Source organism: Labeo rohita, chromosome 17, assembly GCF_022985175.1.
Source record: "Labeo rohita strain BAU-BD-2019 chromosome 17, IGBB_LRoh.1.0, whole genome shotgun sequence".
NCBI classification, from domain to species: domain Eukaryota; kingdom Metazoa; phylum Chordata; class Actinopteri; order Cypriniformes; family Cyprinidae; genus Labeo; species Labeo rohita.
Genome location: NC_066885.1, coordinates 7,573,024 through 7,586,205, shown reverse-complemented (window position 1 = coordinate 7,586,205; position 13,182 = coordinate 7,573,024). Strand labels below are relative to the sequence as shown.

The window sequence follows — 13,182 nt, the reverse complement described above, 5'->3', positions numbered from 1 at the left end:
CGTTCAATTCAAATTCACATTCAAAGGAAGCTGATTCTTCAATTCTTAAATGTACACAATTTGATATAAAAAGAGAATCCTTTCTGATTATAGGTTTACCTGGACCACCAGGTCCACAGGGAGAAAGAGGTCCCCCTGGTCCAGAAGGGCCTCCAGGTAATGATGGACCACCAGGTATTGCAGGCTTACCTGGGCCAAAAGGACCTCCTGGTGAGAAATCTTGTTTTTGTCCATTTATTTGTCATGTTGGTTAAAGGAATAGTGGAAATGCTTACTCAAAAATCAATATTTTGTCATTATTTACTTATTTTTGGTGCTTTTGGAGCTTGGCAGTATATGACAATTGTAGAATTGTCAGAATTAACAGAATGACAATTGCAATTTTTGGGTGAACTAGACATTCCGTATTATATGACACTTGCATCATATTTTAAAGTGACTCACATTTTGCTTTCTCCTATTTTAGGTCTCAGAGGAGAGCGAGGTATGCATTTAATTTGCTTTTAATTCTTTTAACAGCCATATCTTGGTCAAACACTGAGGTTATTTTGATGTGTGCCAATGTCTGGAATGAAGGCAAGAATTCAGTGAGATATCTGTAAAGTGTCTGTTTGCATGAGAGTCAGCCATTTTTTAAGTGTTGCACCATGTGTTCAGTTGTTATTGGCAGTACTGGGTCAGTAGTTGAGCCAAAGGTCAGCAGCTGATAACTAAAACTGGTTGTGTAAAGCATGTCTATATTAGAATAAAGGGAAGAATTTAGGGTTAGGAACTGGTGGTGTCAACAATTTAACACATTTAGGAGCTTTTTAAAAAAAAAAAAACTGTTGTCCTCATTTCAGGTTTGACCGGTGCAGATGCCAACATACCACGTCTTTCCTTCTCAGCAGCTCTCACAAATCCCATGGTTACATCTGGAACGATCATTTTCGATAAGATCTTTGTAAATGAAGGAAGCTATTATAATCCACGAACAGGTAATCTTGGCACTGACTTTAAATTGATCTACTTCCCAAAATAAAGGATAGAACCATTGAAAACTGTATCCATCTTTGTTTTCTCTTGAATACAGGTATCTTTACTGCACCACTAGATGGACGCTACTTCTTCAGTGCTATCCTGACCGGTCACAAAAATGAGAAGATTGAAGCTGTGCTCTCCAAGTCCAACTACGGTATGGCTCGGGTGGACTCAGCGGGTTACCAACCGGAAGGCTTGGAAAACAAACCAATGGCTGAAGCCAAACCAACACCAGGTTCTCTGGCTGTCTTCAACATCATCCTGCCCCTTCAGGTGGGCGACACAGTCTGCATAGACCTGGTCATGGGCAAACTGGCCCATTCAGTGGAGCCTTTAACTGTCTTCAGTGGCATGCTTCTATATGAAGATGTGGTCTTTTAAGTGATTAGCACTAATCAGAAGACCAGCAAAACGACGGGGCTAGAAAGAGACACTCTAAATTACGTTTATCCACCTGGGATGGTGATGCACTTGCTGTGTGTTGATTCTCCTTCGGTATTGTTTCCAAATCTACGGATGTTGTTAGACCTCCTATGAACTCCTTAAACAGAGAATATAGTTTTACGTGGAGGAACTGTTGCCCTTGATATGTAATCCTAACCTGAATTTCGGAGAAGTGTTGTAACAAATACTACTGCAGGTTTGTGCGACCGTTATTGACAGTGTTCTTATTGAGATATTTCCATGTTATATGAATCACAGACATGAGTTACGAATAATCTCTCATGCACCGAAGATGACCGCGAGGTCTGTTCGACTTCCCATGTATGCCACTGCACGGTAAAGTACTCTTGTGCCAAAGAGCTTGACTCACAGTCAGGGTTATATAGGTTAGGCTGATGGGTGTGGAAATTGGGGAGATTTGATAAAAGGAAATCATATTTTTGCTGTGAATGTTTAAATCATGTGCTCCTTTTTCTGCTTTGAGTCAAGGGATGATCTTTAAAAGTACAGTATGTGCCTTATTTTCAATTCTTTCTATTTTTTATATTGCAAGTGCCAAGTTTTCCAGGAGTAACATCCTGCTCTTGCCAAAGATGCTTTACTTAATTAAATATGTGGTTGGTAGTTGATGATTTCAGGAAGCATTCAATATGTTATCCAACCTGACAATCTTTGCTTTCCATGCAAGCCTCTGGAAAAGAGATGAATGGCAATGAAATCTTCGTTCCTCAAGCAAACAGTTTCCACAGTGGCTTATCTAACCAACAAGAAATGACTTTTGTACATGCATCATCCTGCATTTTGTGATCCTGTTGAAGCGTTTACAAAGACATCAGTTCTACTGAAGTGGAGGACCGTTGCATTACGCTCCATATTCATATTCCCAGCCTGAGCACTCAATGGAGATTATCAAACAGAGCCTGTCCTTAGTGTGGTTCAACAAAGTGCCTTTGAAGAATAACAACGCTGAGGATTCAGAGGGTGTCCTTCATCAACCATTTCTGTCTGTGTGGTCTCGCTTGAGTGTTTACTGTACAACAGCCCAAAGAATTTTGAACTACATGGCTTTTGCTTTTTCTTGTTTGAAACATGCTTGTGCAATTTCACAGCACGTTGAAAAGATCTCTGTGTAACGCTATGAATTTTCGGACTTCGTATGGTCAAGAATGTTGAAAATTAAGGCTGCTATCTTTTATGTGCTATGTTACATTTATTATTTTTAGTTATAAACAGATTCCCAAGCTCATAAAATGGACCCTACAGCAGCAACGTAAGCATTGAAACATCTATTTACACATAAGAGACCCGTTCTAAGATTTTATAATTCCCTCTCATGGTTTAACCTGTTACCTTGAATGTGTACATTGGCAACACGTGTGTTTCAAATAAAGATATTTAATTTTACACACTTGCTGAACTAAGTTTTATGGGGTTTTGTCAAGTATGTTTGACTACTGGAAGACATACCATTTAATTTAGCACCAGTGTTGTTTAAACCCTATGCAGACTACTGTTTATTGTCTCAAACACAATGAAGAGCGTTCTGGTACTCGAGAATGGTGATTTTGTTGAATAGAATTCCAGTCAGTGATTGATGGTGCAGGTTTTGCCACTGTCTGTGACTTCTCATTTCAACATGGAAAAGTCCATATTGGAGTTGCTGGCTCGTTTGTCAAAGCAAAATGTGATTGAAAGCATGTTCTCAAATAGAAAAGACCCGCTGTTTCTGTTTTTAAAAATTATTTTTAGAGGCATGTGCACAGAAACAGTGTGATTAAGAAGAGGAGTGCACAATGCATTTAATTTTCCACGTCGCAAGCCAGAGAAGTCGTTTGGAGATTGGCTTGCCTTGTGATTTAATGGAAAGAAAAACATGTCTGGGTGTCCGTCCATAGTCATGTGGGGATGTAGTTTATGATGAATAATGCCTTCTGTTTGTCAAGTCACTGGTGTCTAGACAAAGTGTTGGCAAGTGAACCTCTTGACCTCTTTCTGATATGTGCCACAGCGGAGAGTTTTCATGTTGTTTTTTCTTTTTCCATTTCTTCATACTGTATTTCTGTATAGATTTTACAAATTTTACAAACAACCTTAAATCCAGTCTGTTGTGAAGATTAAACAGTGTTTTTTTTTCCCTTTTCATGAACCCATTTTGCATTAAACATATTTCCAAATTAAACAGAATATTCAATGTTAAAATTAGAGGAGGTTCTTTGATCAGCATGTGAGGACTGATGCTTAACTTCACCTAAGTGAAACTGTACACACATCAAATGGAAACTTTTTGTAAATCTATCATATATTACTGCATGTGCCTGCATAGTGAACCCGTATTTGGAAAGGCACTGAAAACGAATAAAACGTTTTACAGAGCCATTAAATAGAAACATGGTTAGCCGCTTACTAGCGGTAGCTTGTTGCATTACACGGTACATAAAATTTCACTTACCACATAAACAGAGTAACCAGAAATGACTGATAGAACGATGCCAAATGATATGCAGATCCTAAGCACCAGTGATAAACATCTAATCTTGTAAAATGTGTGTAGTATAGAGGATTTGCACTTACGTCACAGTTTGGTCAGTTACCTAGATGCGCGCCCATAGTGGAAGTAGTTGGATGTTAACAACATTGATTGCACGGTTAATGTATTACTTAATACGTTGTTCTGCTTATTTACGCTGTCTAAATCACGAAAAAACATGTGAAAGCTGTTAAATCATATAGAGAAGGGCAGGAAAGTGAGCAGTATTTTGACAAACTAAAGTTACTAGGTGGTAAAGATACATATAAGCAGTATTAATTAAGATATTAGCTTAATATTTCAACTACCTGACTGGAAATGATAAGAACAAGCACGATATTTGCGCTAGAAATCCTGGTTTAGTTTGGCCAACCATAACCGCCTTAACCATAAACGGTATAAAATCATCAAAATAATTTCAACTTGACTATGTAAGTGATTGCTACAGATTTCTAGGCTTGTGGTACAGTAAGTATTTCCAGAGTGTATTTCACAGTATATGTAAGCTTCCATTTGTATAATTTTTCCCCCAAGTAAATGTCAAACACATACTGTCAGACAGACAGGGTGTCATTTTTGCACATTGGGTGTGGTTAAAGAATCCGTGTAGCGCTGGCCAGCTGTGTCTAAATGGGATTGGGTGGGAAAATGTCACGTATCCTGTTTGTCTTTCATCTTTGTTCACTTATATTCAGCTGTCTTCCTCTGTCTCTTTTTCAGCATACAGTGCAAACACACAGGCCTGTGCTCCCTACTGCTGGAGAGATGCTTGCCAACTCTTCAGTATCAATCAGGGAACAATATCCCTGAACTCATCCTCGTAACTCATAAGTATTATCAAAGTGCTGTTGGACAGTATGCTCACTTTTTCCCCTTCAAGATAGCTTTAGGTTAAATGTTTAGAATAATGTTTTTGTAAAAATTATTTTTTGCTTCTTTCTTTTTTTTTGGAAAATGATTCTTCGGTGAATTGAAAGTGATTAAAATTCAAAAGAAGTACATTTATTATAAATAGAAATCTTCTGTAACAAAATGTCTTCACTGCTATTTTTAATAAATTTAATGCATCTTTAATAAATAGCACTATTAATTTCTTACCCTAAACTTTTGGAGAAAAAAAAAGCCTATCACTGTTTTCAACATTCATAATGATAAGAAACATTTCTTGAGCAGTAAATCAGCATATTATAATGATTTCTGAAGGATCATGTGACACTGAAGACTGGAGTAATGATGCTGAAAATTCAACTTTGCAGCACAGGAATAAATTAAACTTTAAAATATATTAAAATAGAAAGCAGTTGTTTTAAATTGTAATACTTTTTCACAGTATTAATGTTTTTACTGTATTTTTGATTAAATAAATGCAGTTCAAAATGCTATATTTAAAATGCAAAACGTCAAAAATGCTAAAAAGTAATTAATCCAACCAGTAATGCATAAAAAAAACTTCAGTAATCCTAAAGTTAAATTTGAATTTTCTTTCAGATATCACTTTATTTATTTAAAATGCATAAGTGAAGAGTTGTAAAGCAAGTCTTCCTGAATTAATTTATTCAAGTGCAGAAAAACATCAGTAGGCTATACAATTATTAGTACATTAACTTATTCTTCACATGTACATTAGTCTTTTCTATGTGAAGCAACATTATTCAGTACGCCATCATGCCTTGACAATGACTAGTGGCTTACAAGACTAGTTAAGTTTATCAGCATGCTTCATGTCTGTACTTCATTTCAGCTGTGCACCTCTCCGCCATGTTCAGTGTGAAATTCCATCATATCCATGGACGCCACATTTTTTGCCTGCAATCTGGCAGCCAAATGTGAGAGCATCCTGTAGGCTGCCCCCTGCAGAAAAGAGAACGAACCCAGTGTGATTCATATACACAACTTGCAATAACCCCTTACTTCTTTGTGTTTCAGAATCAGACTTTCATCCTCACCGTTTGAAAGGGAATAGATCATAGACGCATTGAAAGTATCTCCTGCTCCAAGTGTGTCTACAAGCTTCTCAGGCGGGAATGCATCTGAATGGATGATTACACCATCGGGACCCATGGCATCCGCTCCCTTTTCCGCCCAGGCACAAATGAGGGTAGCTCTAGACACACAAGCAAACTCATCTTAACACATGGAACAGCTAATATTTCAAAGGAACATGATTATGAATAAACATAAGAGTTTTTGGAGCACTAATGCCATCTAGTGGTTGTTTGAACCACTGACTCACCCCTTTCTCAAACGACCACAGAAACCCTTCAATGCAGCAGCAGCTGAGGTAAACCCAAAATGTTGGGCCACATCCTTACTAACAAAGACCTGAGTGAAAGCAGCCAAAGATAAACAGATTTTGAAGTATTCAGGCAGGTCTTAAAACTTATCAGCTGCCTTGTATATGATTTCCACAGAATTTAAATGCACTGCTGTTTTAAATCTTATTCTCCTGTCATGTTCATTTATTAAATATTTCATTGACTGGTTTTATTAGATATTAAGACTTCAGCTTCCAGTAACAGTTCAGTATTCTTAGCTGTATCTGAAGATTTTTCAAAATCATTGCAAAAATATAGTGTATGGAGCTACTTGTAAGTCATATATTTTGACATTTTAAAATATATTTAATATTTTTCTTGTAAATAAAATCAGCATATACAACTATGTCAGTTTGAGGTCGGTAAGATTTTTTATTTTGGAAAGAAGGCTGCATTTTTTTGTTGCTGTTTTATCAAAAGTACAGTGAAAAAGTATTATTGTGAAATATTATTACAATTTAAAATATCTGTTTTCTATTTTCTATTTTAATATATATTATATTTTATGATGTAACTTATTCCTGTGATGAAAAAGCTGAATTTTTGCGCTTTCACAAAACCATTGCTTAATCATTTTTTTTTAAACTATAATTTTTTAGCATTCTTTGAAAAACAGATTGTTAAAAAAATCAGCATTTATTTGAAATAGAAATCTTTTGTAAAATTATAAATGTCTTTACTGCCACTTTTGATCCATTAAATGTTTTCTTGTAGAAAAATAATCGTACTGACCCCAAACTTTTAAATGGAAGTGTATATATTAATTATAATATATACATTTTAAATAAAATATTTAAAATAAATGTTTCAGTTCAAAATGTAAATATTTTGTGAGATCTGATATTTTAAGATATTTTATGATGTAATTTATTCCTTTGATTAAAAAAGCTGAATGTTTATGGTTTCACAAAACTGTTGAAATATAAATATTTTGTAAAATTATAAATGTCTTTACTGCTACCTTTGATCAATTTAATGCGTCCTTGTAGAAAAATAATCACACTAACCCCAAACTTTTGAATGGAAGTGTATATTTAAATTATAATATATGCATTTTAAACAAAATATTTAAAATAAATTTTGCAGTTCAGAATGTAAATATTTTGTGTGATCTGCCATTCCAAAAACAATTTTTTTGTTGCTGTTTTACCAAAAGTACAGTGAAAACAGCAATATTATAAAATATTAGATAACTGAAATAAAAAACGGTTTTCTATATTTGAGATATTTTAAAATGTCATTTATTCCTGTAATGGAAAAGCTGAATTTTCACAAAAACGTTGCTTAATATTTTTGTGAAAACTGATATATTTTTAGCAAACTTTGATAAATAGATTGATTTAAATAAATGCATTTATCTGTAATAGAAATCTTTTGTAAAAAATAAAATAGCTGTTTTATTAAAAGTACAGTGAAAACAGTAATATTGTAAAATATTATTAGTTTAAAATATCTGTTTTTTTTATTGTAATTTATTCCTGTGTTGAATTAGCTGAATTTTCACACTGCTTAATATTTTTCTATATATATATATATATATATATATATATATAGCATTTTTTGATAAATAGTGGGGAAAAAAAGCATTTATTTGAAATTCAAATCTTTTGTAAAATTATAAATGTCTTTACTGATACTTTTGATCAATTTACTGCATCCTTATAGAAAAATAATCATACTGACCCCAAACATTTGAATGGAAGTGTATATATTATTTATAATATATACATTTTAAACTAACGTAAATGTAATGTAAATATTTTGTGTGATCTGCCATTCCAAAACCAATTTACAAAAAACATTTGACTTTATCAAAGTTAAACAAATGTGTTTTATTCAGTCTATTTTGTCTGAAACGTAGTAAAATCATACCAAATCACCAAGAGGGAAAAGCTGGTAGAGGGGTTCCCTGATCTTCTCGATTTCCACAGAGATAGTGATTCTGTTCTTCTCCTCCTGTTTGCTGTTATACTCTCTCACCCTCTCAATCATCTTCACTTGTTCGTCAGCATTACGGCCCTGACAATGCATTCATAAAACAATCAGCTCTAATTCTTGTGGAATAAAGCAGTTAAACACAGATCAGATGGAACAAAGTGTTTCAGTTTCACTAGTGCGAACACGTAGCTTTACTTTGAAGCAAGTGAAAGATATTTGGCGGACACGCTCACCTCCCAGTGGATCCACTTGTACTGGCTCAGGTCCACCTTTGAAAAATCTTCTACAGAAACATCTGGCAAGTTTCTGATTAAACAGAGAGAACAGCTGATGACAGTTCTCTTGTATTTTAGACTACAACAATCACAGTTCAAAGTACAATCAGTAAATAATGGTTGTACTTTGTGTACATGATAGATCACTATCCATTATTTTGACCTGATCTGCTGTGATCATATTATAAAAAACTGTTTACAGTCACAAACTGAATCAGTGAAAGGTCTGTATAGTGGAAAAACACTAGATTATTGCCTTAGACCGGATGCCTGTCAGTTTGTATACAGTAAAGCGTTTAATAACAGTCATCAGTACAGACTAATAGTCAGCTTTGGACTTTGATTACAAGATAATTGTGATTATCAACCAAAGTCTATTTCTCAGCAAAAAGGGAAACAATTTTTGGAAGCTCTCAAAACAGGTTTTAGAGACTAGAAATGTTATTCAAAGCAAGATGGAAATAAATGTTTTGTCAGTTGTGGTCAAAGTTCACATACACCTTGCAGAATCTGCATAATGTTGATTATTTTACCAGAATAAGAGGGATTATACAAAATGCATGTTATTTTTTAATTTAGTACTGACCTGAATAAGATATTTCACATAAAAGATGTTTACATATAGTCCACAAGAGAAAATAATAGCTGAATTTATAAAAAATGACCCTGTTCAAAAGTTTACATACACTTGATTCTTAATACTGTGTTGTTACCTGAATGATCCACAGCTGTTTTTTGTTTAGTGATAGTTGTTCATGATTCTCTTGTTTGTCCTGTTAAACTGCCTGCTGTTCTTCAGAAAAGTCCTTCAAGTCCCACAGATTCTTTAGTTTTTCAGCATTTTTGTGTATTTGAACCCTTTCAAACAATGACTGTATGATTTTGAGATCCATCTTTTCACACTGAGGACATGCATTAAGAGCCAGGGAGTGAAAACTTGTTGAATTTAAAGATCATGGTAAATTTCACTTATTTTGTCTTCTGGGAAACACGTAAGTATCTTCTGTAGCTTTTGAAGGGAAGTACTAAATGGAAAAATATGATATTTAGGCAAAATAAGAAAAATGGACATATCTCCACTCTGTTCAAAAGTTTTCACCCCCGGCTCTTAATGCATTGTTTCCTTCTGGAGCATCAGTGAGCGTTTGAACCTTCTGTAATAGTTGCATACGAGTCCCTCAGTTGTCTGCAGTGTGAAAACATGGATCTCAAAATCATACAGTCATTGTTGGAAAGGGTTCAAATACACAAAAATGCTGAAAAACCAAAGAATTTGTGGGACCTGAAGGATTTTTCTGAAGAACAGCAGGCAGTTTAACTGTTCAGGACAAACAAGGGACTCATGAACAACCATCACTAAACAAAAAAACACAGCTGTGGATCATTCAGGTAACAACACAGTATTAAGAATCAAGTGTATATAAACTTTTGAACAAGGTAATTTTTATAAATTCAACTATTATTTTCTCTTGTGGACTATATGTAAACAATTTTTATGTGAAATATCTTATTCAGGTCAGTACTAAATAAAAAAATAACATGCACTTTGTATGATCCCTATTTATTTTGGTAAAATAATCAACATTTTGCACATTCTGCCAAGTGTATGTAAACTTTCGACCTCAACTGTATATTAGTTTGCTACAAACAAAGCAAATGAAAGTAAAGCATAATGTACAATCAGCCAAAAATAAACACACACACACAAGTCAGAACTGCGAGATGTTTAATTGAGATCTTTATATTTCACAATTCAAAAAAAGTCCAAAAAAAAGTCCAAACTGTGAGATAAAAAGTCACAATTACCTTTTTTATTTTTTAGAAACAATCTGACTGAATGGCTGACTGGACATTATGCCACTTATTACACGGCTTACCAAATAAATTTACATAATGATGTGAAACTCATCATTCATTTACATTCATATATTTCAGTGGTCATTATATACATATTGCTACATCAAAATAGATAGAAAGCTAATATCAAAAAGGATAGAAAGCCGTGGAATAAGTTAGTTAGTTAGTAAGCTTTGACATTGTGTGCTGTTGTGTGCTGTTTAAAATGATTAAATAAAATAATCATGTGTAAAACAGATATTTAATTGGAAAATAAATTAACTGAAAATAACAAATTTCTCCCAAAAAATAAGCACTCAAATTAATGCATGCATTGTCTAATTGTCATGATTTGTTAATGGCAGCTACTTTAAAACTAAATTATGGTTAATTACGGCAGTGTTTGAGAATATAAAATGGGTACAAAGTACCCATCTAACTTTAACTGTTATGATTATTGTGACGTTGGACGCTACTCTTACGTGTCCGAGAGCACAACAGTGCGAGAGCCATTGCCGAGAGACACCACACAACAGGCACACGGGGTCTCACCCCACTTCTGCCAAGCCACACCAGATATGTCCACCCCACGCCGTGCAAAATCCCCCACGATGAAACTAGTGCAGCAAACAGAGAGGTATTGCAGTGACCCATATGCACTATTGAGTGATTTGGGCAGGAAACATATAACAGGCTCACAACTTTGAATCATGCGCCTTTCCTGCACCCTTTAAGGGAAAAAGCATTGCCACTTTGAGCAGTTAGTATATTTTCACTTGTTTTGATGCGATCTGATGCCACAGCCGTCCTGTGAGGAAAGAGCTTCATAATACTTACACACAAACTCGCACACAAACCTGTTCATATGCAGAATTGTACGGCTTCCCGTCGTCACACTGCTGATTACTACAGAAGCTGGAAAGGAGCATTCAGCATGCTCCAGAAGAAGAGAGATGTCAATCTTGTACATTTGAAAGTCATTCAAGATGAAGCTAGAAGGACAAATTAGCAAGGAAAAGTATGCATACAGAAATTAAGTGAGCAGCGTGTGTAAACCAAAGTTGCGGGAGGGATAGAGAAGTGTATTTCTGCAAATATAAATTGAGCTACTTCATAATTTTGTGGAAAATGTGATACACTACCACTCAAGTCTGGGATTCTTTTAAAATAAATGCATACTTTTATTTAGCTAAGATGCATTAAATTAATCAAAAGGTACAGTAAATATGTTTTTAATTTTACATAAGATTTCTTTTTTTAAATAAATGGCAGATTCAGTTTTGAAAATAATAAGTAGTGCAACTATTTTCAACACGGATAATAAATGTTTCTTAAAAGCCAGATTAGCATATTAGAATGATTACTGAAGAATCACGTGACACTGAAGACTGGAGTAATGATGCTGAAAATTTTTGCATGACAGGAATAAATAATATATATATATATATATATATATATATATATATACATACATGCATATATAATTATATGTAATAGAATAATAAATGTGTATTAATGTATTTTGATCAAATAAATAGCCTTGCTAAGAAATAATAGCAATAAAAAATATTTCCTGATCAGCAAATCAGCATATTAGAATGATTTCTGAAGGATCATGTGACACTGAAGACTATAGCAACCATGATGAAAATTCAGTTTTGATCACAGGAATAAATTACATTTTAAAATATGTTACCCTGGACCACAAAACTTAAGTCACTGGGGTATATTTGTAGCAATAGCCAAAACTACACTGTATGGGTCAAAATTATTGATTTTTCTTTTATGGCAAAAATCATTAGGAAATTAAGTAAAGATCATGTTCCATGAAGATATTTTGTAAAATTCCTGCTGTAAATATATTAAAACTTAATTTTTTAATTAGTAATATACATTGTTAAGAACTTTATTTGGACAACTTTAAAGGTGATTTTCTCAATATTTTGAATTTTTTGCACCCTCAGATTCCAGGTTTTCAAATAGTTATATCTCGACCAAATATTGTCCTATCCTAACAAACCATACATCAATGGAAAGCTTATTTATTCAGCTTGAATAAAGCACATGATGTATAAATCTCAATTTTGAAAAACTGACCCTTATGACTGGTTTTGTGATCCAGGGACACACATATATATAATGTATAGAAAGTAGTTATTTTAAAGAGTAAAAATGTTTCACAATATTACTGATTTTGTTGTATTTAGGATCAAATAAATGCAGGCTTGGTGAGCAGAAGAGAATTCTTTAAAAAACATTACAAATCTTACTGTTCAAAAACGTTTGACTGGTGAACAAGGTTATTGCATAACACAAGGTAGAAAACACTTACTCAGCTACTGGTCCAGGAGCCAAAGACCCCATAAATGCACACGGGGCCCTAAGCAAAGACAAAACTGTACACGTGTTTGATGCGTTTCCTCCCCTCTGCCATCTCTGAGACAGACACCTATCAAACAGTTGCACGTTATTTATAACACGATGCAACATTAACTGCAGGCTATAGCAGGATGCTCTGTATGATCAGACCAGTTATGCTTTTAAACGCAAAAAGCGCATAAAGAAATGAATAGAATGTTAGCAGAATTTCTCACCTGGTATCAGTATCTTCTTCCGGGTATTTATCCACAACATTTATGATATCCAGACACACCAAACCAATGCAGAGTATCTTTTTGTCTCCCATATTTTCTCTGCAGAAAGAAATCCTGAACTACGGACTTCAGACGAAAGGTCATTACGTACACGGTTCCGCACAGGAACGGGAGAATGTTATCTTTCAGAGTGAATGGGAAAGCGTAAACACGGACACGAAGTGTAACGGCTT

At 34.4% G+C, this 13,182-nt stretch overlaps 2 protein-coding genes across 8 annotated transcripts in view; one reads left to right on the top strand and one right to left on the bottom strand.

Moving 5' to 3' along the window:
* emilin1b (elastin microfibril interfacer 1b) overlaps window positions 1-2,868 on the top strand; it is a 91,878-nt gene extending 89,010 nt beyond the window's left edge. For both annotated transcript variants that reach the window (XM_051133321.1, XM_051133320.1), the window contains exons 5-8: window positions 94-210; window positions 467-484; window positions 843-977; window positions 1,073-2,868. In XM_051133321.1, the coding sequence (XP_050989278.1) occupies window positions 94-210; window positions 467-484; window positions 843-977; window positions 1,073-1,401 (599 nt within the window). In that variant the 3' untranslated portion in view covers window positions 1,402-2,868. The remainder of the gene's footprint in view (window positions 1-93; window positions 211-466; window positions 485-842; window positions 978-1,072) is intronic.
* A 2,607-nt stretch (window positions 2,869-5,475) lies between these two features.
* Window positions 5,476-13,164, bottom strand: khk (ketohexokinase). Of its 6 annotated transcripts, none has more exons than XM_051133987.1 (9): window positions 12,950-13,164; window positions 12,748-12,804; window positions 12,688-12,714; window positions 11,213-11,347; window positions 8,478-8,550; window positions 8,179-8,325; window positions 6,225-6,313; window positions 5,938-6,095; window positions 5,476-5,842 (listed from the first exon to the last, which is right to left on the bottom strand). In XM_051133987.1, the coding sequence occupies exons 1-9, from the start codon at window positions 13,039-13,041 to the stop codon at window positions 5,754-5,756; spliced, it is 867 nt and encodes a 288-aa protein (XP_050989944.1). In that variant the 5' UTR covers window positions 13,042-13,164; the 3' UTR covers window positions 5,476-5,753. The 6 variants fall into 6 exon arrangements, with proteins under 6 accessions (XP_050989944.1, XP_050989940.1, XP_050989941.1 ...); XM_051133984.1 differs by lacking the exon at window positions 11,213-11,347 and adding an exon at window positions 10,838-10,972 and having other exon boundaries at window positions 5,478-5,842; window positions 12,950-13,163; XM_051133983.1 differs by having other exon boundaries at window positions 5,477-5,842; window positions 12,688-12,804.
* Window positions 13,165-13,182: the final 18 nt, after the last annotated feature.

Bases quoted from the DNA above. Each gene is read 5' to 3' on its own strand.
- khk (XM_051133983.1), bottom strand. From the start codon at position 13,041: ATGGGAGACAAAAAGATACTCTGCATTGGTTTGGTGTGTCTGGATATC. The intron at 8,326-8,477 runs GTGAGCGTGTCC...ATGCATTGTCAG, and splicing joins ACAAGTGGATCCACTGGGAG to GGCCGTAATGCTGACGAACA. The intron at 6,314-8,178 runs GTATGATTTTAC...GCTTTCACTCAG, and splicing joins TTTTCCCTCTTGGTGATTTG to GTCTTTGTTAGTAAGGATGT.